Source organism: Schistocerca americana, chromosome 6 (assembly GCF_021461395.2).
Source record: "Schistocerca americana isolate TAMUIC-IGC-003095 chromosome 6, iqSchAmer2.1, whole genome shotgun sequence".
Taxonomy (NCBI): Eukaryota; Metazoa; Arthropoda; class Insecta; order Orthoptera; family Acrididae; genus Schistocerca; species Schistocerca americana.
The window spans coordinates 435,365,130-435,388,435 of record NC_060124.1 but is presented as its reverse complement, the minus strand read 5'-3'; the positions used below and the strand labels follow the sequence as shown (position 1 = coordinate 435,388,435).

General features: G+C 37.4%; 1 protein-coding gene across 3 annotated transcripts in view; it reads left to right on the top strand.

The window, feature by feature from the left end:
* The first annotated feature begins 2,301 nt into the window (after positions 1-2,301).
* Positions 2,302-23,306, top strand: part of LOC124619504 (1,5-anhydro-D-fructose reductase-like) — a 114,929-nt gene continuing 93,924 nt past the window's right edge. Inside the window, exons 1-2 of one of the 3 annotated variants that reach the window (XM_047145949.1) lie at positions 2,302-2,436; positions 19,769-19,945. In XM_047145949.1, the coding sequence (XP_047001905.1) occupies positions 19,871-19,945 (75 nt within the window). In that variant the 5' untranslated portion in view covers positions 2,302-2,436; positions 19,769-19,870. Of the gene's footprint in view, positions 2,437-2,922; positions 3,083-3,335; positions 3,450-19,768; positions 19,946-23,306 lie in introns of those variants that run through there. The other 2 variants (XM_047145950.1, XM_047145951.1) reach the window with 2 other exon arrangements.

The window sequence follows — 23,306 nt, the reverse complement described above, 5'->3', positions numbered from 1 at the left end:
GTTCGTATTTCTAACAGAAGTTTGGAGTGCTAAAGTGTGTACATTACTTTCGTGGCATTGAAAATAATTGGTGCGTTTGCTTCATAGTCCGTTTTGATTAAACTATGGCGACTAGTTTTCTGAAATTACTTAGTTTTGTTTTACAATCTACGAATTTTGCAATGTGGTGTTTAGTGGTAGTATTGTAAGCTTCGTGCCAGGTCATGTCGTGTGTGCTCAGGTAAATTAGAGCAGTTTTTCAGACATCTTAGGGAGAATAGTGGGTAAAATATGGTTTAATTGTTTTCCCGTATCGATGATTAAATAGTTAAATTCCTATGGTAAATTTATTCGAAACAGTAACAAGTACTATTATTGCATCATTTTTTGCCCTGCCAGCACTGCTTCTATTGACAGAATCTTCTACATCTGCAGGCTTGGTTGGTCAAAGTAAAGAAATAATTTTGGAAAGAAAAGACCTGAGATTTTAGTAAAGATCATTAAATTTTGTACATTAAAACTAAATCTTATGTTAGGACCTCCTATCATTACGTTTTCACACTAGGTCAGCTTTTTTTAGTAAACGTGACAATTATTCAGATGTGATTCTTGTATTGCAAGAAACGTTAAAATACTATATTATTAAAACAAACTCCTGTGACAAATGATGGTCTTCAATAAATTCAATGCCTAGCTTTTTAATCTGTGTAAGGCTGTCTATGTAACATTTTGTATGTTAATTAAAATTTCATAATGAAATAAAACTGTAGTTGAGTTTTATTGCTTTTTTTATATTTATGGATTCTTTTTACCTGCTTTTTTTCTAAAGTTGCAACCACCCAGAGTGTGGTATGTCCACACATTGGCTAGCAGTTACATAAATTTTATTTCTGTAAAATATGTGCCATTTGACATTGAACTCAATTCTGATATTGGGTGAGTGCTGATTTTCAGCTATTAAGAAAATCGGAGAACATCATCGCCACACATTTATCATCTGTAAAAGGTATTCAGCAGGATGTTATTCTTTCAAATTATTGTCGTTTATGATTGTTAAATTTACTTCATACAGTTTCTTGTGTATCTGTTTTTAACTATATTGGACACCATATGAAATAGATAAATAAATCCAGCATGAGGATATAGTCAGTTTATGATGAGTGCAGGAGCTAGTTCATACATGTAGATAATAACTGTGATAAGGAAACAAGAAATTGTTATTGGGCAGTAAAGATATTGTTGCTGCCGGGAAATAATTTGTTATGAGTGTTGTATGAATAAAGGCTGTCACAAAAAACCGCGTATTTTGCACTCATGAGAGTTACAAAGCTTCCAATTATTGTTCATTTACAATTTGTTAAAGTGCATTGGTAATTTATATTCTTTTGCTGTCTAGAAATGTTTGTGAGAAAATGTAATACTCCCTATCAGAAAATAATTTTCAAATCAATATAGCCTAAGTTATGTAGCCAGAGCCAGATTCCTCTAAAATAGCTTAATGAATTTGGTTCAATACTACAGGCATGGCAAGATGGACCAGGTTAAATCTGAATAATTAGACCTACCTGAAGAATTCAGACAAGTACACAATACATTTACTTTGGCGATTTTGCTATGTAGACAAAAACATTGAATGTGAAGCACGTCATGTCAAACTATCATTACAAACATTTATGAACATTATAGTCTGTCGTGCTTGCCACAGTCATGTTTAGAATGTGTGTGCTGTTTGCAATGCAGCAGCTGTGGTAAAGCATAAAGACCATAACAAGATTTAACCTTCTGTCCACTGGAACATATTTCTGGAGCTCTTGACAGGTTGGTGTTGAAATCTTATTTATGTAATTGGGAACATTAGGCATGAATACCCGAAACTGGTTACAGCTCTGAAACAAGCATTTTAAAAGTGTGCCTGATTCTGTTACTAAACAGCTGTGAAGATCATGAGAGGTGGTTGTTGTAGTAGTTGTTTTATTCATCCGCAGGATATTGGACATGTCATGATACTACACTTCAAGAGCAATAAAAAAAGATGAGTCATATATTCAGACATTTAGACAGGTCTAGCTTGACAAAGATGGAGCAGATAATCTTGATGACTTTATAGTAAAATCCGTCCAGGCTTGTGACTGCAATAGTGTAGGGAAACCGAAATCAGGATCACCAGATGAAAATTGTTTATCCTTAGTGTACAATAAACATTGCAAAGAAGTTGATCATATTCTAAAAGGCTTGCACTACTTTGTTCGTTTATTTCTTGCTCCCAGATGCTAAACAAGCAGTTTCATAATGTATCACTACACAATCAGCTCACATCAAGACTACAGTAACTTTGGTTTTCAGTGATGAAGAAACAGAAGGAAGATGGGATTTTAATACCTGAAACCACAGCGAAAGAGTGTACATATGGGTTGTTGGTTTAATATTGAATAAGGCATTAACCCCACAATTTTAAAAGTAGGTTCAACTCCTAGGCCAACAATCCAACTTAAAGGGTTTGCACTGTTCCCAAAATTAACATGAAAGCTGGAATTTCTTTTAACATGGCACGGTGAGTTTCTTGGGTCAACTGAACCTATAGACAAGAGCTGTCTGTATAGTTCTGTAATATAATGGTAATGTGCGGTTCGTCATTACACACGCACAAACAGAAATAGAACATAACACTGACAATAATTCTTTTGCATCGCAATTAGTTGCTGGAATGTTGATTTGTGACAGACTGATCCGTAGAATAGCCTGAGGTCTTGGTTACTTGGGAGCTGACAGTTTGGTTATGGGTTAGTGAATCCAGTGAACATGAGTAAAAGATATTAGATATGTTGACGAACCGTTTTATAACGTGGTTCACTGTTTAAGTTACATTGAATGGTGACAGTGTGGTTAACCTGACGAAGCAGCATTGAACACTTAAGTCATTCCAGATCCTTGCTGTGTCTTTGGCAATTTGAAACTCGTGGTTGTGCTCTAATAACCTCACTCTCATCATTCCCTTATTCCTTCTTCCCCAACTGAGGAACAATTTTAGTTAAAAATAAGAATAATGCTAATTTTTGCTACACAGTGGGAAAAGGTATGGAGGGTGCCTGTGGTACATACTGAGGTGAGGCAGAGCTTTTAGAGCTTTACCCAAGATTAGAGACGTGTAAATTTATTTAAACAGCTATCTAACTACTTAACTTGTGGAACACCTAAAATAACTTGGTTCAGCTACATTTGCGGTTCACATCATTGCATATCTTTGGGAGAGAAATCATTAAGTTAAAAACATTTTGTGTATTTTCATTCAACATTGTCAAAAGAAATGATGTTCCGAGGCAACACATCTTTACAAAATGAAATCTTCATTGTTTAAAAGTGTGCTGTAAGAATAATACATGTTACCCAAAATCATCCTGGAGACATGTGTAAGGTGTCAGACATTTTGAATCCTGTTGCTACAGAATGTGTATTTCCTCATGAAGCAAATTGTAAGTAACCTTCTACGGTTCAAAAGGAACCATGATGTATGTCTATGTCATTCATTATTCCACATTAAGGTTGTCTTTAGTGTATTTTCTCCATCACCAGAGTGGGCACCAAAAATGTTTGAAGTTTCCATTCTAGTTGTTTTTCCCTCACCACTTGTTAACTTATCATTCGTGTAGTGACTCTAGATGTGCAGAATTGAATATTTTTTGTTTCTTTATGAAATTGAGACCGAGACAATTGGCAGAAAACCATTCAATAAAACTGCTAAGAATATTATTTATCATTCTGTTGCTGAATTTATGTTTGGGTTACAATACTAATGTCATCTACAAAAGGAAATAATTTTGTTTGTTTATTTGAAGTCAAGGAATCTTATGCTCTGTAGATATATAGGGCCAGTGACAAAATGTTAAATACATTTTCACATATCTCATTTGCAAACAATAAATGTTATTTAGTAATGGGAGCATTTGTCTTAAGTTTTACTGTAAGCAGTGAAATAGACTAAAATACACTTGAAAATTCAGCACGTTTATCATGTGCCAAATACAGCAGTGGCTACAATACAGAAATGCTATAAGACTCTGTTTATATTTTAATATACTAAAATATAGATGATACCATAGTAATATCTTAGTAGTCATGTTACATATGAGTGTAAGTGTATTATTTTTTTTTAGAGCTCTATGAAACAGTGAATTCTACCTTAAGTGGAGGCAAGCATAAAAAGTAATTGTAAGCACTGTGTACACAGTATATTGAGGACTTAGGATAAGGCCAATAGTTAATGCAAGTTTGCCTTCAGATACTCACTGACAGAATAAAGAGTATGTTTCTTTAGCAAGTTTTTTAACTTGTTGCGAAGAGCTCAAGAGTGTGTGTGCTTTTTACAAAAGAAACTGTCTGTAGAATATGAATACAGGGGACTGGCAATATATATTAAGCTCTTTAAAAATGGGTTTGGTGCAGATTGTATTGATAACCCCCCCCCTCTCTCCCCAGAAAGGAATGCCACATGTTAATATTGAATGCACAAGCCCATGATACGTAATTTTTGTGTGTGTTTATATCACATGATTACCCAAGAATTCTGAATTTATGGCAGAGACTGCCCAGCTTGCCATATGACTCTAGCTTCTGAAGCAACAATGAGTGATTAACAAGGTCAAAAGCCTTTCTAAGGTCAGTGAAAACTCCAGAAGAAAATTTCTTTTGAGTAAAGGCTGTAAGAATTTGGTCAGTGAAACTGAAGAGTGCATCATTAACAGTCCTGTCTTTCCTAAATCCAGATTGGTGTTTGCTCAGTGATTTCATTCTATTTTATTTTTTTGAAATGCATTTATCTATTATATATGACTTTCTCAAATATATTAGATATAGCTGGAAATCGGACGATAATTGTTACATCATATCTATCCCCCCGTATGAAGGCTAAAATTACCTTTGAGGTCTTTAGTACTTCTGGGGAATGGCCTCTGCTTATTGAGCTGTTGATCACATCACATAGTAGTGTGACAATTTCTGCAGATGTATCTTTTAATAAGTAATCTGAGATATCAACTCCACAAGAAAATGATGATGTGACTGTTATGATGTTTAATACTTCTTCAATTACTGGAGTCAGGAAAATTCATCTGTCAGGCACTTGGAATATCGGTTTATGTGATACGGCTGGTACAGTGATTTCTGACACTAGATTATCAGCAGTCTATGAAAAATGCTAGTTAGTGCACTAATCTGTTTTGCATTAGAGATTTGTTGCCTTTATCTGGAAGTATTCATGCGAAACCCATCTGGGTTTCGTTCCTATGCTACCACTGACAACTTACCAAACTGGTTTACTCATATTACTTGAGTTTACAATAAACTTGTGGTTAGAATTTTTCATTATACGCGACCTGCAGGAGGATTTTTAATACTTTTTTTAGAGTTTCTTTGGAAATTTGGATCACTGTTTGTCTTACTTTCTATGTAAAGTTTTTTCTTTGTTGTAGCCTATGTGATCCACCCTTTGTATCCTTTTCTTTTCAGTTACATTTCTGTATGTTTTTTAAGGGAACAGACAGTGTTACAATAAAAGCACAGATTGTCAACAGATAATTTGTTTCATTTTCAATGTCTTTTTTATGATATACATTTTACCAGGTATTGTGCTTTAGCTGGTGCTAAGTTTCTTTGGAAATTTGGATCACTGTTTGTCTTACTTTCTATGTAAAGTTTTTTGTTTGTTGTAGCCTATGTGATCCACCCTTTGTATCCTTTTCTTTTCAGTTACATTTCTGTATGTTTTTTAAGGGAACAGACAGTGTTACAATAAAAGCACAGATCGTCAACAGATAATTTGTTTCATTTTCAATGTCTTTTTTATGATATACATTTTACCAGGTATTGTGCTTTAGCTGGTGCTAAATTAACATTAAGCTCTTGGCATCTGTAATCTCTCTTCCGTACGTGATTTTGGTAACAAGGGTTTATTTACACCCATTTCTTTGAGGTTAAGTAAAAGATCCCATAGCCAGAAAGTCCATTGTGTAAGTTTTGTAAACTGAGTACAGGTATAAAGTAGTGTGTGGCATGTATTGAGCTGCAGGATGTGGGTGTTACTCTTGTAGACAACTTTACTATGTTAGATACAGAAAATTTATTCGGTAGGTTGTTTAAGTCAGTTGATTCATATGACTCAGGGGCAAAGTTTATATCAAAATCCCTAAATCATATAATATAATTGTTTTGCTTTGTATAATGTAGAGGTTCATAACTCACTCAAACTCCTCTTGGAATATTGATAGAATACTGTCTGGTGTCATGCAAATATAGACAAAGGGGTGGTTTTTTTTTCTCCTCTCCAGATGTTAAGAACTTAGTGTCTTGAACTGTTTTATACGTTTTTCGTGTGTTCATAGAACTGGTACCTTCTTTTACTGATATCAAGTGACCACCACCCCTTTTGGATGTTCTGCAATAACACGAGCCAGTATTATAGTTTGTAATATGGTTTATGATACTCTTATTTCATCATCTTTAAGCCAGCATTCTGTAACACATATTATTTGTACATTTTTGAGTTCATTAAGATAGTACAGCTGGATTTCTCAGAGCTTATTTCTTATTGATTGTACATTCCAATAGAAAATAAAGAGGGCTGTTAGTATTCACTTTACTTGCAGGTTGTGTAGCATTTGCTGTTTTAATAATTTTTTTGTTACCACTACACTTTGTGCACATATAACTGTGGATGTTACCTGTTGCCTTAGTAGTTTGTTGGAGACATAGTCTAGTTTTGCTTTAGCATTAACATAGCTGGTCTTGGCTTGTTTAATTTTCCTTCACTAAAGTTGTACTGCATAAATAATTTTTTCCAAGATCATTTGAGGTGAAGTCCATGGCATATATCAAATCTTCTTCCAAAGATATTTGCATCTACAATTACAACTCTATCATTATTGAATTGTTTGAAGATTTTAAAAAGATAATGATTTGCACTTTTCGTATCTTGATTTACACAGGAAGGAATATCAACAACGTAGTGAAAGACAAATTGCTACTTACCATAAAGAAGATATATCAAGTTGCAGACAGGCACAATTCTAGAATGCCAACAGGTGCATCGTCAAGAAGTTGTTGGGGAAGGAAGTGGGGAAAGAAGGAGAGGAACAGGGAAAGATGGGTGGGTGCATTGGCAGAGTTTGGGAGACAAGAATGGGGAGGAGATGATAGGAGAGAGGTGCTGGAAACTGTTGGGTGGAGGGTGTGGGGACTGTATGTTGGGTAGGTTGAGGCTGGGATAGTTATGGGAGCGGAGAATGTTGTGGTGTGAGGATAACTCCCATCTGTACAGTTCAGAAAAGCCAGTGGTAGAGGGAAGGATCAATATGTCTTGGGTAGTGAAGCAGCCATTGAAATCAAGTGTGTTACGTGTAGTTGTGTGCTGTGCCAGAGGGTGGTGTACTTTTCCCTTGGTTGCAGTTTAGTGGTGGCCATTCGTCTGGTGGACAGCTGGTTGGTAGTCACATTAGTGTAAAAAACTGTGCAATGATTGAAGCAGAGCTGGTAAATGATATGGCTGTCTTCACAGGTGGCCCATCCCCTGAAGGGGTAGGATAAACCTGTGACAAGACTGGAATAGTGTTGGGTGGGTGGATTGGACAGTTTTTGCACCTGTGTCTTCCACAGGGATATAATCCTTATGGCAAGAGGTTGGGATTGGGAGTGGCATGTGGCTGGCCTCAAATGCTGTGGAATTTGGGTGGCCCATAGAACACTACTTTAGGAGAGGTGGGAAGTATCTTGGGTAGGCTGTCCCTCATTTCAAGGAACGGTGATAGGTAATTAAAGCTCTGGCGAAGGATTTACATACGATTCATTCATAAGGTTGTAATTTTCTGTTCATTGTACGTTAGACCCTAGACCGTTTACGTACACGAGAAACAATGATGGACCTAAAATCGAGCCTTGTGGAACTCCGCAAGTGATTTTTTTTTTTTCCTTCTTTCAGAAAAATATCCCTCGCTTACATTGGTTGAATCATTGAGTACAACTTTTTACATTCTTTTTGTTGGATATGACATTATCCATTGGTTTGTTATTCCAGGGGCAGATGTGGACCCTGACTACAATCTATTGGTTATGAACTGTAGATTACAACTGAAGAAACTGCAAAAAGGTGGGAATTTAAGGAGATGAGACCTGGATAAATTGAAAGAACCAGAGGTTGTAGAGAGTTTCAGGGAGAGCATTAGGGAATGATTGACAAGAATGGGGAAAAGAAATACAGTAGAAAAAGAGTGGGTAGCGTTGAGAAACGAAATAGTGAAAGCAGCAGAGGATCAAGTAGGTAAAAAGATGAGCGCTGATAGAAATCCTTGGGTAACAGAAGAGATATTGAATTTAATTGAGGAAAGGAGAAAATACAAAAATGCAGTAAATGAATCAGGCAAAAAGGAATACAAGCGTCTCAAAAATGAGATCGACAGAAAGTGCAAAATGGCTAAGCAATGATGGCTAGAGGACAAATGTAAGGATGTAGAGGCTTATCTCTCACTAGGGGTAAGATAGATGCAGCCTACAGGAAAATTAAAGAGACCTTTGGAGATAAGAGAACCACTTGTATGAACATCAAGAGCTCAGATGGAAACCCATTTCTGAGCAAAGAAGGGAAAGCAGAAAGGTGGAAGGAGTATATAGAGGGTCTATACAAGGGCGATGTACTTGAGGACAATATTATGGAAATGGAAGAGGATGTAGATGAAGATGAAATGGGAGATACGATACTGCGTGAAGAGTTTGACAGAGCACTGAAAGACCTGAGTCGAAACAAGGCCCCCGGAGTAGACAACATTCCATTGGAACTACTGACGGCCTTGGGAGAGCCAGTCCTGACAAAACTCTACCATCTGGTGAGCAAGATGTGTGAAACAGGCGAAATACCCTCAGACTTCAAGAAGAATATAATAATTCCAATCCCAAAGAAAGCAGATGTTGACAGATGTGAAAATTACCGAACAATCAGTTTAATAAGCCACAGCCGCAAAATACTAACACAAATTCTTTACAGACGAATGGAAAAACTAGTAGAAGCCGACCTCGGGGAAGATCAGTTTGGATTCCATAGAAATACTGGATCACGTGAGGCAATATTGACCTTACGACTTATCTTAGAAGAAAGATTAAGAAAAGGCAAACCTACGTTTCTAGCATTTGTAGACTTAGAGAAAGCTTTTGACAATGTTAACTGGAATACTCTCTTTCAAATTCTAAAGGTGTCAGGGGTAAAATACAGGGAGCGAAAGGCTATTTACAATTTGTACAGAAACCAGATGGCAGTTATAAGAGTAGAGGGACATGAATGGGAAGCAGTTGTTGGGAAGGGAGTGAGACAGTGTTGTAGCCTCTCCTCGATGTTATTCAATCTGTATATTGAGCAAGCAGTAAAGGAAATAAAAGAAAAATTCGGAGTAGGTATTAAAATCCATGGAGAAGAAATAAAAACTTTGAGGTTCGCCGATGACAATGTAATTCTGTCAGAGAGAGCAAAGGAGTTGGAAGAGCAGTTGAATTGAATGGACTGTGTCTTGAAAGGAGGATATAAGATGAACATCAACAAAAGCAAAACGAGGATAATGGAATGTAGTCGAATTAAGTCGGGTGATGCTGAGGGAATTAGATTAGGAAATGAGACACTTAAAGTAGTAAAGGAGTTTTGCTACTTGGGGAGCAAAATAACTGATGATGGTTGAAGTAGAGAGGATATAAAATGTAGACTGGCAATGGCAAGGAAAGCGTTTCTGAAGAAGAGAAATTTGTTAACATCGAGTATAGATTTAAGTGTCAAGAAGTCATTTATGAAAGTATTTGTATGGCGTGTAGCCATGTATGGAAGTGAAACATGGACGATAAATAGTTTGGACAAGAAGAGAATTGAAGCTTTTGAAATGTGGTGCTACAGAAGAATGCTGAAGATTAGATGGGTAGATCACATAACTAATGAGGAAGTATTGAATAGGATTGGGGAGAAGAGAAGTTTGTGGCACAACTTGACCGGAAGAGGGGATCAGTTGGTAGGACATGTTCTGAGGCATCAAGGGATCACCAATTTAGTATTGGAGGGTAGCGTGGAGGGTAAAAATTGTAGAGGGAGACCAAGAGATGAATACACTAAGCAGATTCAGAAGGATGTAGGTTGCAGTAGGTACTGGGGGATTAAGAAGCTTGCACAGGATCTGCATCAAACCAGTCTGAGGACTGAAGACCACAACAACAACAACAACAAAGTTTTTTCAATATATTGCTTTGATTTTTCTCTTGAAGTGCTTGTCCCTAAACTTTCTACTATGTTTAAGAAATGAATATTAAACATACATGATACCTAAGACTGATTATTTATAACATTTCTATATAAATCAGTTGTGATGTTACCCTGTTCTGTGGCCTGTTGTCTGCTCTTTTGTTTCACTAGACTTAAGGCTGTTGTCAGAATTACTGCGTTCTGACATAATGTGCATGTTTTTTGATTTTTTAATAACTTTTGTTAGAAATTTTGAGCAGTTTTTATAATGTGCAACTACTGCAGTATGTTAACTTTTTCTTGCCAACAAATAAAATTCCCTTTTCCTTTCACAAGATGCTTAATCCCTCTAGTGAGGCATGTTCCTTTACATGGACATTTGACGTTCTTGCTCATTAGCTTATGACAGAAGCTCTTTTCAAAAATGATATTAATTAATCATGTAGTAGATTAAATTTTACGTCAGCATTTGGTTCGCTATAAATTTCATTGCAGTTCATCTCTTGTAAACTGTTCTTAAAAAATTTGTTGTGGAGGAATCATTAATTAGTTTAACTGATTGTTAACTGATTTCCAGTGAGGAGAATATACTGCAAGCCACTCTCCTATTTATCTGCATTAACCGTGCAGCATGATCAGAGACAGTACTTTTTACTGAGCATATAGTTATTTTCTTGCTTTGAGCTTCATCAAAGAAAAAAATATTTATTAGAGTCCTGATATCTGCAAAACCAAGAATTGCAACATCCTGTTGCAAGCTTTGACCCATGATGTCATCAAGATGGTGGACATTCATATTTAAAGCATATACAAAATGTCGCTCTTTACACATGTGAACAGACTCAAATAATCAAGAAATATTTAACTGCAGTAACATAATAAAACTGGTGGGACAGCTGCGAGAATTAGGTGATTTTCAGTGGGGACAAACTAATTGTATGCCAGTCCTAATAGTGAAGACATACCAAAACAAATATTAACACAGATATCAAGTGAATGAAACACTCAGCAATCAACAAAACCACAATTAAAGAAAACCTAGAAGAACCTGCTGTCATAAATTTCCCTTGACCTATAGAACTTGAACAAAGTCCATGCTACCACAAACCCAACACCAGAAATTACACTCGACCTATGTAGCTCCGGTGAAATCCATTATAGCACAGAACCACACACAACTTGACAAATCAGGTCTCCAACACTTCACTGGACGTATAGAGCTGAAATGAATTTGCTAACCCCTTCAATGTTGGTAAAACAAACTTCATAAGCCAATATAATTTTCAGTAATTAGCAACACGACCCAAAAATTCATAAAAAATTGCATTAACACCTATTTTGATTTACATGAAACACACAATTATGTACATAAACACACACACACACACACACACACACACACAAAGAAAGAAAGAATCATACCTACCAACAAGTCACTCAACACACAAATTTAGCAATAGCAGAAGAAATATATATCATCAGCACAGTCTCTCGAATGACCAGCCAAGAGTTCTCAAACCAGGAATCCCTCCACATAGAATGCTGTAAGTTATCCTGCCTACAGTGCCACATATGCTGGTCCGTGATCTGGGATGCAGCAACTTTGGTCAATCTGGTAGCTTCTGTATAATGTAACACTTACATACTCTGCATTAAATTGAATAACTATTTGAATTTAATTGTGGTCTACATGCACCCTTATTGTGGTATGCAAGCACCTATTTGCGAACTTCATTGTCATATGCATTACTAACAAAAAATGAGACTAAAATTAAATCTCCAGCCACAAACAATGCTTGGTTCTAGTAATTTCAAACTCTATAACTGCCAATACCAAAATAACCCTCTAACTAACCACGTCAAACTTTTCCAGTATTATTCTTACAAACAGCACTCATGGAGTCGAATAAATCACTAATATCTCTCACAGACAATTTATAAACTATAAACATCCCACACTAGAGAGTGCCACTACATACTGAAACACGCTCTCTTCAAACTAAAATCACTTCTAAATATGCTGTGCCACCATGATGTCGCATATTGGAAGACAGTTACATCATGAAACAAAGCAAATGGGTGATAATGCAAATTTCAGTTGACCCCTACTGTTTTATTCACCCATATGGGAAAATTAGTTACTGAGCTCAGATTTTAAGATTCAGGTAAGGTTTCCAGATCATTTTTCCTCTCATAATCCTTTAGAAATACTACAATGAAGTCATCACATACTATTAACTGTGTGTCGCTGTCTGACAAGGTAGTATACAGGGTGTTCATTTTAATTGAAGACATTGAAATATCTTGAAAACGATACATTGGATCAAAAAAAGTTACCCAACGATACCACACTTGACCTGCCACCCCACCCTGCGCATGGGTGGCAACTTTGAAATCCTCAGTGGGAACCCCCCACCCCTCCCCCTTTTTTTTGCAGGTTTTCATTCTATGGTAAAACCTACATACATTTTGTATGAAGCAATTTCTTTGTTTTCCAACAGGTGGTGCTGTAATCAGAGGTACAGAAATGAGTACACAATCGTAATTTGTGACATGCTGCTCAATGGCAGGTGAGACCCCAACTCCGTCTATGAGGGTGGGACAGGCCAGGATTTCATAACTTCCAATTGGAAACCCCATTTGCAACTTTGTATTCCTGAGACATATCGAACGGGGGACTACCCGACGTGCCACTGTGTCCTCGATGCAAACTACACTCTACCATAACAGGCAGCACACTGCGACCAGGCTCACATGTCATGTAGACGTAGAACAGATAGCAGCTCTCAACAATACAATACTTGTGCAGTGTTTATGCCTGCACCCCTACCAATCATTTGGAGAACAGATGTGCAAGTGGACGATGAATGTTGCAACCACAGAAGAAAAAATTGAGTTAAGGAGAATGCTGGAGAAATTTTGAGGCTGCTGTTGCATTGTACACAGAGCATTATCTAGAGAAAGTTCACTCTCATTTGTTCTTTTACAAAGTTGTGAACAGCTTTATGTATGATGGCAGCATACAGACTGGCAAAAGGAATCGAAGCAAACATGTTACAGGAGAGCCTAAGGAAATAGCTGTGACAGTGCACCACAGCCCATGGATAAGTGCCTGGCAATTATACTGTGATTCTAGTATGGCTGTAGGTAGGAATGTCACAATAGTGCCTATGTCATGAGTGTCATCCGTACCACGTGTCAGCGCATCAAGAATTTCATGGTACTGGTTTCCATAACCGGGCAGTGCTTTATGAATCGGCCTGTCAACAAATGCTAATGACCTCCACGTTCTTTGCCAAGGTACTATTGTCCGATGAGTCTACATTCACAAATTGTGGTAGCATTAATCAGCTTAATATGCATCAGTGGAGTGTAGACAACCCCCAACTGGTTATGGCAAATTGATAAATGTCCTTGTTCAGTTACGTATGGTGTGGCATTATGGGGAACAAACTCATTGGTCCACATTTTATGGACAACATGTTGAATGAATGCAAGTATTGGACATTTTTGGAACAGGAACTTCCTGCACTATTGCAGGATGGTGCCCTGGACATTTGACAACGTATGTGGTTTCAGTATGATGGTTGCCCAGCATGTTACACAAATGAAGCATGGGAGGTATTAGACCACATTTACATTGTTTGATGAATCAGCAGAGGTGGCCCTATTAATTGGCTTGCTAGATTGCCAGATTTGATGTCGCCAGATTTCTTTCTGTGGGGGTAGTTAAAAGATAAGGTGTACCAGCAAGTGCCAAAAGGCTGTGAAGGTATAGTTGACCACATGAGAAATGCCTGTGCTGACATTCCTGCAGATGTGCGTTTGTCCTGTGTACAGTCATTTGAAAAGCGGACACTAAGTGTACTAAAGTTGGCGGTCCTATATTTGAGCTCTTACTTTGATTGGAAAAGTAGAGTAGAATCTGCCTCGAACCACAGCCACAGTGGTGGGTCAGTAGTGTCCTGTATGATATGTTGGAGAAATACAATGTTGTGGATGGGGTTTCCAATTAGAAGTCATAAAATCGTGGCCTTTCCCACTCCTGAGGCACGATGTTGGGGTCCCATGTGCCATTTGATATTCAAGGGCCGTTGAGTAGGTGTCATAAATTACTATTGTATACCCACAGTATTACTCCAATTAAAGCACCGCCTGTGGCAAAATGGAGAAAATGCTTCATACAAAATGTATGTGGATTTTGCCGTAGAATCATAATCAACAATAAAAATTGGGGCTTCCAATTGAAGACTTCAAAGTTATCCCCCACCACCCACACTCAGGGTGGGGTGGGGGATTGAGTGTGATGTCATTGGATGTCCCCCTCCGAGACGAACAAATAGGAATTACAACTTTTTTAGCCAATATGTAGTTTTACAGCAATTTTAGTGTCTTCAGTCACAACAAACATCCTGTGTAAAGGAACCCATATGTCTCATAAATAGTTAAAAATTTCCGGTGGGGATGTATGTTTAGGTATAGATAAAAGTAAGCCCTCTTTCAGTATTAACTCACAAGCAAACACTGGTGCTGGTGGTAATGGTGATGTGGTCACAGTTTGTAACAGCACTGGCTGTGTCTCGGATGAGAACCAAGGAGTACTGGTAGTCTGTGGGGATGGCCTGAAAACATGGCTGCCAAAAGAGATGGGACTGGAAGTTCGTTGCACTGGCTCGAAGAATGGAGTTGACTCGTTGACTCTTGTATATGTTGTGGTCACAAGTGGTTTCCATGATGGATCGGGTGCTCCTGCCTGACCACAACAAGGGACATTTGACACCCTTGTGCCCGAGAATAATGTCTGACATCCAACACAGCATCTGGCTGAAAATGCAAACCCACTTGGCTGCACCCTGCTGGTAGTTAGATGCGTAACTAGGTTTTGTATTCCATGGAACAAGCTTGAGCAAATCAAGGAACACATACAGCCTGCGCCCATGCAGTACTTCAGGAAGGCTTCATCTGTTGACTAGGGTGGTGCAACAGGTGGCGAGAAACACTGGTGAAGCCTCGTCAGTGGCTGCTGATGCCGGTGTCTTCCCCAATTGTGACTTGAGGGCCTGACCATCTGCTCTTCTTCAGAGTTTGAAGCTGAGTAGGAAGTTGTGGTGATGAGGTGCTGTATGCCATTGTGTTGGCAGAATACCTCAGATTCTGCTGAAACAAAGTGATGTCCATTGTCAGATATTAAGGTGTGCCAGGCCGCCTCTGTGGTGAAAATGATAGCGTTCTCAGTTACGCCATCTATCCCAGATTACTAAATGTGGTGCTTAGCTAATGCTTTCATCCTCGCCATCACCCAACAGGAAGTATGTAGCATCTGAACGATGCAGCCACGGAGTGGAGGTGGAACAATCAAGCAACATTCAGCATCCTCTGTATACCATAATACTGTTCTCTGAACAATATTCATCCTAAGTTTCACAGCAAAGTAATTGTCTAACTCTTGGTCTGATCCACCTGGGAGACACTCTGGTCAATCACTTTACTCTGCTGATACGACTCTCGTATTGGTATGTTCCAAAAGGTTTATTTAGTACCAGGACTTTGTACATGACTGTTGTAACTGTAAGTTTACATCCTCCAAATCAGTGTTGTAATGACCCCCAATTCCCGTAATCTGTTTAACTCAGTCTTCACTGCATCATGCATTGTGAATGGAACCAGCCATGTGTGACAAAATTTAGTCACAGTGGACTGCTTGAATGAAATATGCACTTCAAACTCTTTGGCCCAACTCAACAATGGTTGGAATGACTGCTTATAGTTCCCTAACAACAATCCAGGAATGGTACCAAAGTGGATACCAGATTCAACTCATCCAGTACTTGCAAAACAAATGCAGCAAATGCATCTAAGCCAAAAATATTTACAGCTTTGGCAAGCTTATGACCAACAAAATGCAGTCATTTGCCCTTGCAAAGGGGCTCTTTGCCAGATATATGCAATAACCTACTGCTGCAGTGGCTGCAGACAGAAAGCTCAAATACTGGTAGGATTCTTAATTAATCTGAGAAACTACAGTGCCCTATCCACCTGGAATTGACCCATGGTATCGTTGATATCCAACTCAATCAGGAGTTTATTAGGTGCTTGGCCTGGTTTTGCTGGAGCTAGAGTTAAAGCAAACACCAGCATTTGGTCAGATTTTGTTGTCCTCAGTGTATTGGTGAAGACTGGCACATTGGCTCACAGCACTGTTTACCTGCCCAAGTACACTCCTGATAAGTGCCCTCACTTGCGACAGGCCCAACGTGTTGAAAAAATGTGGACACAGGCAATGCTTGTGGTGCATCCAACAGTCTGGACAAGACTTGAGCATCAACTGGGCGAATCTGATGCTGTGGAGGTAATTTCCTTATTATCTAAAGAACATAGTCTACATGAAGATGCCCAGCAAGCTTGCGTCTGTGTAGTAAGTCTATTGAAGTCTACTTGGGAGCAAAAAATATTTCCTTGATTCATAGTGGACTAACTTGTCAGTTCACAGTGGAGTGCTGAGCTATTTGCCAATTATCATGAAACACATTTTGAGCTGCTGCAGACACCTCAAACATTTTGCCAATATTTGCAGTCCTATTTAATTCAGGGACTGACAATTCCAAATCTCTAGAGTGCTCCTCCTTGTCTGACGCTAATGCAGCAGCCATGTCTTTGATCAAAGGATCAGCCTATGATACCACACAGTTCGCATATACAAAGTTGCATTTATGGGCAAAGCCCAGAAAATCCACCGTACAAGACTGATCACAACGTTTCCTGCATTGGTTAACTGCACATCAGGAATGCATCCTTGTTCAAAAGATTGATTAATTATTTTAGTTGGTGGAGGTGCTATTATGTGGTACACTGCTTTAATCACTTTAGTTGGTATCCCGTACCACCCAGCTGAGTTTTTATTTTTTAATGATGATATAATATTTTCTATGTGCTATATTGAGACTTTTTTAAAATCTGTGAGATACTCAGCTCCTTGCTGGAGTCCAAAGGAGTTTACTTTACTCTGATACTCTACTATATCAACATCTGACTTTGCCACCTTTATGAAGAATTCATTTAAACACTACGGTATTTGAGCTGGATTTACAATAAGGCTATCATTTACTTTAATCCTAGATATTTTGTTTCTATTAATTCCAACACCTAACTCTGATTTGACAACAGACCATACTGCCTTTGTTTTACTTTTATGTTGTGAAATGAACTTATTGTTTGGGTGCTTTCATGACTGTTTTGAAGGTAGATTTATAATGTCTAACATATTCAGCAAAATACCTGTTTTTATTATATTTCAGTTCATTATGTAGTTGCCTCTCCTCAGCACTAGAAATTTTTATACCCAGAGTTATCCATTTAAATTTACCAGTGATTTTGTTGCATGTGGTTCTATGTGGTAAAGTTTCATTAAACACCCTAAGAAAACTGCTTAAAAATTTGTTAAAGTTACTTCTACTTGAAATACAGCTGTCATATTCTAAATACAGTGAAATTTTTTCATTGAAGTTCCTTTTCATAGAGCTTCTGTCACATGGAATTTCTTTGTTAATTTTTGGTAGTTCAGTGAATAATGTAGAGTGGTCGGAGATTCCTAGATCTAAGCAAAATTTATGGACATTTTCACACACATAGTTGGTTAGGATATTATCAATACAGGTGGCTGACTATGCATTTACCCTAGTGGCTTGCGTAAAGTTTACTTTGAAGCCAAAACTTTTTACTATGTCAGTGAATTTGGACTCATAATAGCTTTCACCTAGGATATTAATGTTGAAGTCGGCAGCTATTACAATCATTTTTCCTTTTCCTTGTTTAGATTTTCAAGGAGGCACTGAAATTTGGCCAGAAAAGCTTCAATTGTAGCTTTCTCTGGTACTCTGTAAATAGAAACTACTATGATATTTAGGTCCCTTAACTTGATACAGCAGCTCTCAAATATACTATCTTCATTCAAATTATTAAAACTATTTCTTATTACATATTTTATATCAGAATGAGTAAGTATGCAAGAGCCTCCATGTGATTTCTCACATCTAAAAAAGCTGTTTGCTACTTCAAAATTTTCGATTTTGTTAAAAATTTTAATATTATCAGATGAAAGCCAATGTTCATTGAGGCAAATAACTTTGATATTTTTACACTCAGAAATAATAATTTGTAATTCATCCATTTTATGACTTTTGTTTTGAAAGTCAGTACTTAGACCATTTATATTCCATTGCATTATGAGGGAACATTCTTTCTTATTTATGATTTCAAGCAGTATTTTCTTTCTTGGGTTATCATTTCGGTCTTGCCGTTTTAGTTACCAAACACTGTTTCTAATCCCCATCATTCCTTATAAGTTTCCCCCATTATTCAGAATTTTTCAAGTATCAGCAAACATTTAAGAATTTTTGATCCTAATCTGTTTAAATGAAGACCATCCTTACCCAGTCATTTATTGCTTAAGAACTTATTTGGATTTACATACACGGCTCCCATGTTGTTACCCTTTTTATGCAATAATCACAGGGATCTATGATGGTGGACCCCTGTACATTTTCTGTGATTAGCTCAGCCAACCCATCTTTACATCTCGTATTCAGGTGTAGAGCAGAGTACAAAAGTTGCTGTTCTCTCATTGTCTGTACTGTTTATCATCCAGGCTAGGCTACGCTTCTGACAAATACTTTCTAATACTTAAATTTATTTTCAATGCTAACAAATTCCTAATTTTCACATATACAGTGTTGAGTGTTTTAACTTCCTAAATATAATTCCCTTGGCATCACCTGATTTAATTTGGCTTAAATTCATTGCCCTTCTTTTAGCTTTTGTAATGTTCATCTTATATCCTCTTTTCAAGATGATATCCATTCTCTTCAACTATTTTTGAAAGTCCTTTGCACTTTCTGACAGAATTACAATGTTATTGACAAATCTTAAAACTTGTCCCTGATTTTTAATTTCCTTTCCAAATTTTTCTTCTTGATTATATTCAGATAACCACTAAAGCTTGCTATAAATGATAACTGTGAAATTATCTGCTGAACTGCAAAAGATACTTTAATCTAAATGTGCCAAATTATTGCAGTCAATGAAGTTTGAAAAATCATCACAATTGGTTTTTCCCCAATTTGATCTCATGCAACATGGAGATGATGGTCAACATAGCCTTGAAATTTAAACTTTGTATTGTGCATAAAATATTGTGCATATGATCCAGATACCTGCTGTAGATGGCCACTAGTAGCAGTTTTAAGTTGCACTAAATTTGAGTGAAAATATCACAGAGCTTACATGAAATTTTGCAACTCTCATGTTATCCCTTGTATGCCAAAAATCTTGAGGTTTTTTGTATCTCAGACTCAAATTTTCTGTTGTTTGACTTCATTTTTAGGGAACTAAAATGTGTCCACTTATTGTGCAATTACCATACCTTTAAATGTGCAGAGTAACACAAGTTCATCACCAGTAAACATGATAAACTGTGAAGGTGCTGTGTCATGTGAACTAGTTGTTGAATGAGTTATGTAATATGCTGTTATCTTGCAGTGCACTGAATCCAGTGGCTATTCACAAGCTCCAGCAACCAGCTGCTGGTGAGGTGGATTTTCCAGCATTGCTAGGAGCAGCACATTTGACATATAATAAAAGATGGCGCCAAAGCTGGAGAATGTGACATTCTTTAATGGGCATAAAATGCCTATTGTTGGGCTAGGAACATTTCAGGTGAGGTGACTGAAGTTTGATTTGAAACTCATTGCTGCAAGAGAGAAGTTCCGGTAAAATAGAAGCTTTTTGATGGGTTGTCTTTGAGGTATAAAATTTCAGTAAATGTTTGTTTGAAACTCGAGTATACCAAAATTTGTCAGTCCTTATTTCTGATTTATTCTCTGTAGAAAATTAGAGTATTTGTTTTGAGTTGTTAATATATGACATGCCATAAGTTATGGATCAATTACAAAAATACATTATATCCCAGTTACCTATAAATAATATAATACAAATGGAGGGATAATCTAATCCTCTTTTCTTTAATACTAAAAAACACTTATTAAGAAGAATTTTTCTGTGTCTTGTAAGTAAAAGAAGTGCAACATGATAGGTTCAGTTTGTCATAATTCTTGTTGTGACTTATTTTAGGTTGTTTTAGTTATAACTGTTTTTAGGTTTCCTTCAGATTAGTTATGGATAAGATTAAATTTTGTGGAATTAATGTTTTTATGCAATTGATATGATGCCAGTTTCCATAGCTATTGGCTGAATGCAGTGTGAAGTAAGTTACCTATGAGCAAAAAGCTAAATGAGTTTTGCAGAATATTGAGATACTTATTACATGTAATAAATTATCTGTTGTTGTATTCAATTGTTATGTTTAGCAAGCACTATACTGATTTCTTCACTTTCATTCTGAAATGATGAGTGAACTAGCTTTTGTAGGTTGTAGCATAAACAGTGACCCTTCTGAACGTTATATTCAAGCATAGCATCAATAGAGTTATTTACTCACAAAATTTATCAACAGTTCATTGAATTTTGACAGTAATAGAGATATCCAACTGTGTGAAACTAGAAGTGAAACTTATCTACTCTTTCTTCTAGTGTATCTAACTTGGGCACGGAAAGGAGTGCAGTGCTCAACTATAAAACCAATTGATAATCCGCGCACTAAAATAAAAATCTGACAGTTGGCAGAACTGTTTTAAAATGCTGCTGTATTACTTGTCAGAGGGTACCCAGTACCACTACTAATCATTTCCTTTCCTGTTCCACACACAAATAGAGCGGGGGAAAAAGACTGTCTGTATACCTCCATATGAGCCCTAATTTCTCGTATCTTATCTGTGTGGTCCTTACATTGGCAGCAGTGGAATTGTTCTGCAGTCAGCTTCAAATACTGCTTCTCTAAATTTTTTCAATAGTATTCCTCTACAAGAACTTTGCCTTACCTCTAGGGATTCCCATTTGAGTTCCTGAAGTATCTCTGTAACATTTCCATGTTGCTTGAACCTACCAGTAACAAATTTAGCAGTCTGCCTCTGAATTGCTTCGATGTCTTCCTTTAATCTGACCTAGTATGGTTCCCATCACTCAAGCAGTACTCAAGAGTAAGTCACACTAACATCCTATATGTGGTCTGATTTATGGATGAATCACACTTCCCAAACTTTCCCAATAAACCAAAGTCAACCATTCACCATCCCTATTGCATTCCTCACATACTGCAGCAAACTGATGTTAGGGATATTGATCTGTAATTTTCAGGTCCATTCTTTTGCCCTTCTTATACACAGGAGTCACTTGCACTTTTTTCCATTTGCTTAGGACTTTGCACTGTGCGAGAGATTTGTGATAAATGCAAGTTAGGTAAGGGGCCAGTGCTGTAGAGTACTGTTTGTAAAACCATTTTGGGATTCCATCCGGACCTGGCAACTGACTTGTTTTCAGCTTATTACTTATGCTTGTTACTATGTCATCAATATGGGTGTCTTTCAGTGGTCAAATGATGGTATGTTTGCATGACTCTCCTGTGTTAACGATTTGTTAAACATGGAAAATAAAACTTTGGCATTTATTTTGCTATCTTCAACTGCCACCCAGACTGTTAAACGAGTGACTGGAGGGAAGCTCAAGACCCACTTAGCAAATTTACATAGGACTTAATTTTTCTTGGGTTCTCTGCCAGATCTTTTGTTAAAGTATGGCCATGGTGGTTATAGTATGTTATGCATATAGGCCTTTTCACAGGCACATGAATCTTACTAACCTTTGCTTGTTGTTATTCACATGTTCTCTTTTGAACCAAGAGTGCAGCAGCCTCTGCTTCCTCAGCATTTTCCAAATTTCATTGTTAAACCATGGCAGGTCTTTCTGTCCTTAATCCACTTACAAGGCACATAATTCTCCTGACCACAATTTACAATATGCATAATTCCTCTATGTCCATCTTATTGGATATAGGTGGTGTCAATTCGTTGTCTTGAGTGAGGTGCTAACAACTGCTCATCTGCTCTTCTTAGCAGAAACACTCTTCTAGCCTTCTTGACTGATTTATTAATATTCATAATCATAGTTGCTATAATAAAATTATGATCACCAACCCTGTCTCTATAATGATATTCTCAATAAGTTCAGGCCTATTTGTAGCTACGACATCTAAGATATTTTCATTGTGTGTGGGCTGCCAAACTGGCTGCTAAAGACAGTTTTTAGAAAATTTGTTGAAAGTGCTTCACATGATTGTACTCTCCACAGTAAATCCATAGATATCTCAGTCTGCACTCACACCTGCAACTACTGTAGTATTACTTACAAACACCTCAAGACTATCTTCAAATGTCTTTAGAACTACCAAATTGGAATCAGGTGGCCAGTAAAAACATCCAACAATTAACTTGGTTTTACCTAGACCTGTTATATGAGACCAATTGACTTCACTGTCAGCTCAACTTCAACCTCAAGAGAGAGAATATTTTTGTCAACTGCAATGAAAAGTTCCCCTCCTGTGGCCTCTAATCTGTTTTCCAATATGCGTTCCATGACTCGCTAAATATCTCAGAGCATTCCACTTTGGGTTTCAGGTTACTATCTGTGGAAGTGATGGAAACTTGGTGTGCTTGCTCAGGAGACTTCAAATAATATGTATGTAATGTTTCACGCTCATAGCATTGTTTTCGGCTGAGAAAAAAGTGCATTACTTTCTGGGCAACCCTCATTCTTCAGCATCCCACATTGTTCCACATTGATTATTGTAGATGATTATCTTCACCTTCAGTCTACTTTTCATTATTACTGAATTGTGATCCAAGTGTATATCTGCTCCTTGGTACACCCTACAATCCAATGTATCTGGTTTTGTAATCTCTGACCATGATGTAATGCAGCTGGAATTTTCTTTCTTGTGAGTTTTGAACTGCATGTTCACCATTAGTACTTCAAATTTATTGCAGAACTCAATTACTCTTTCTCCTCTCTCGTACCTATTTCCAATCCCATATTCTCCTGCAACTCTTTTCAGCCTTGGGAACTAAAAGGTGTCACAGGGAGCCATGTCCAGTGAACAGGGTAGCTGAGGCAACATAACTGTTTT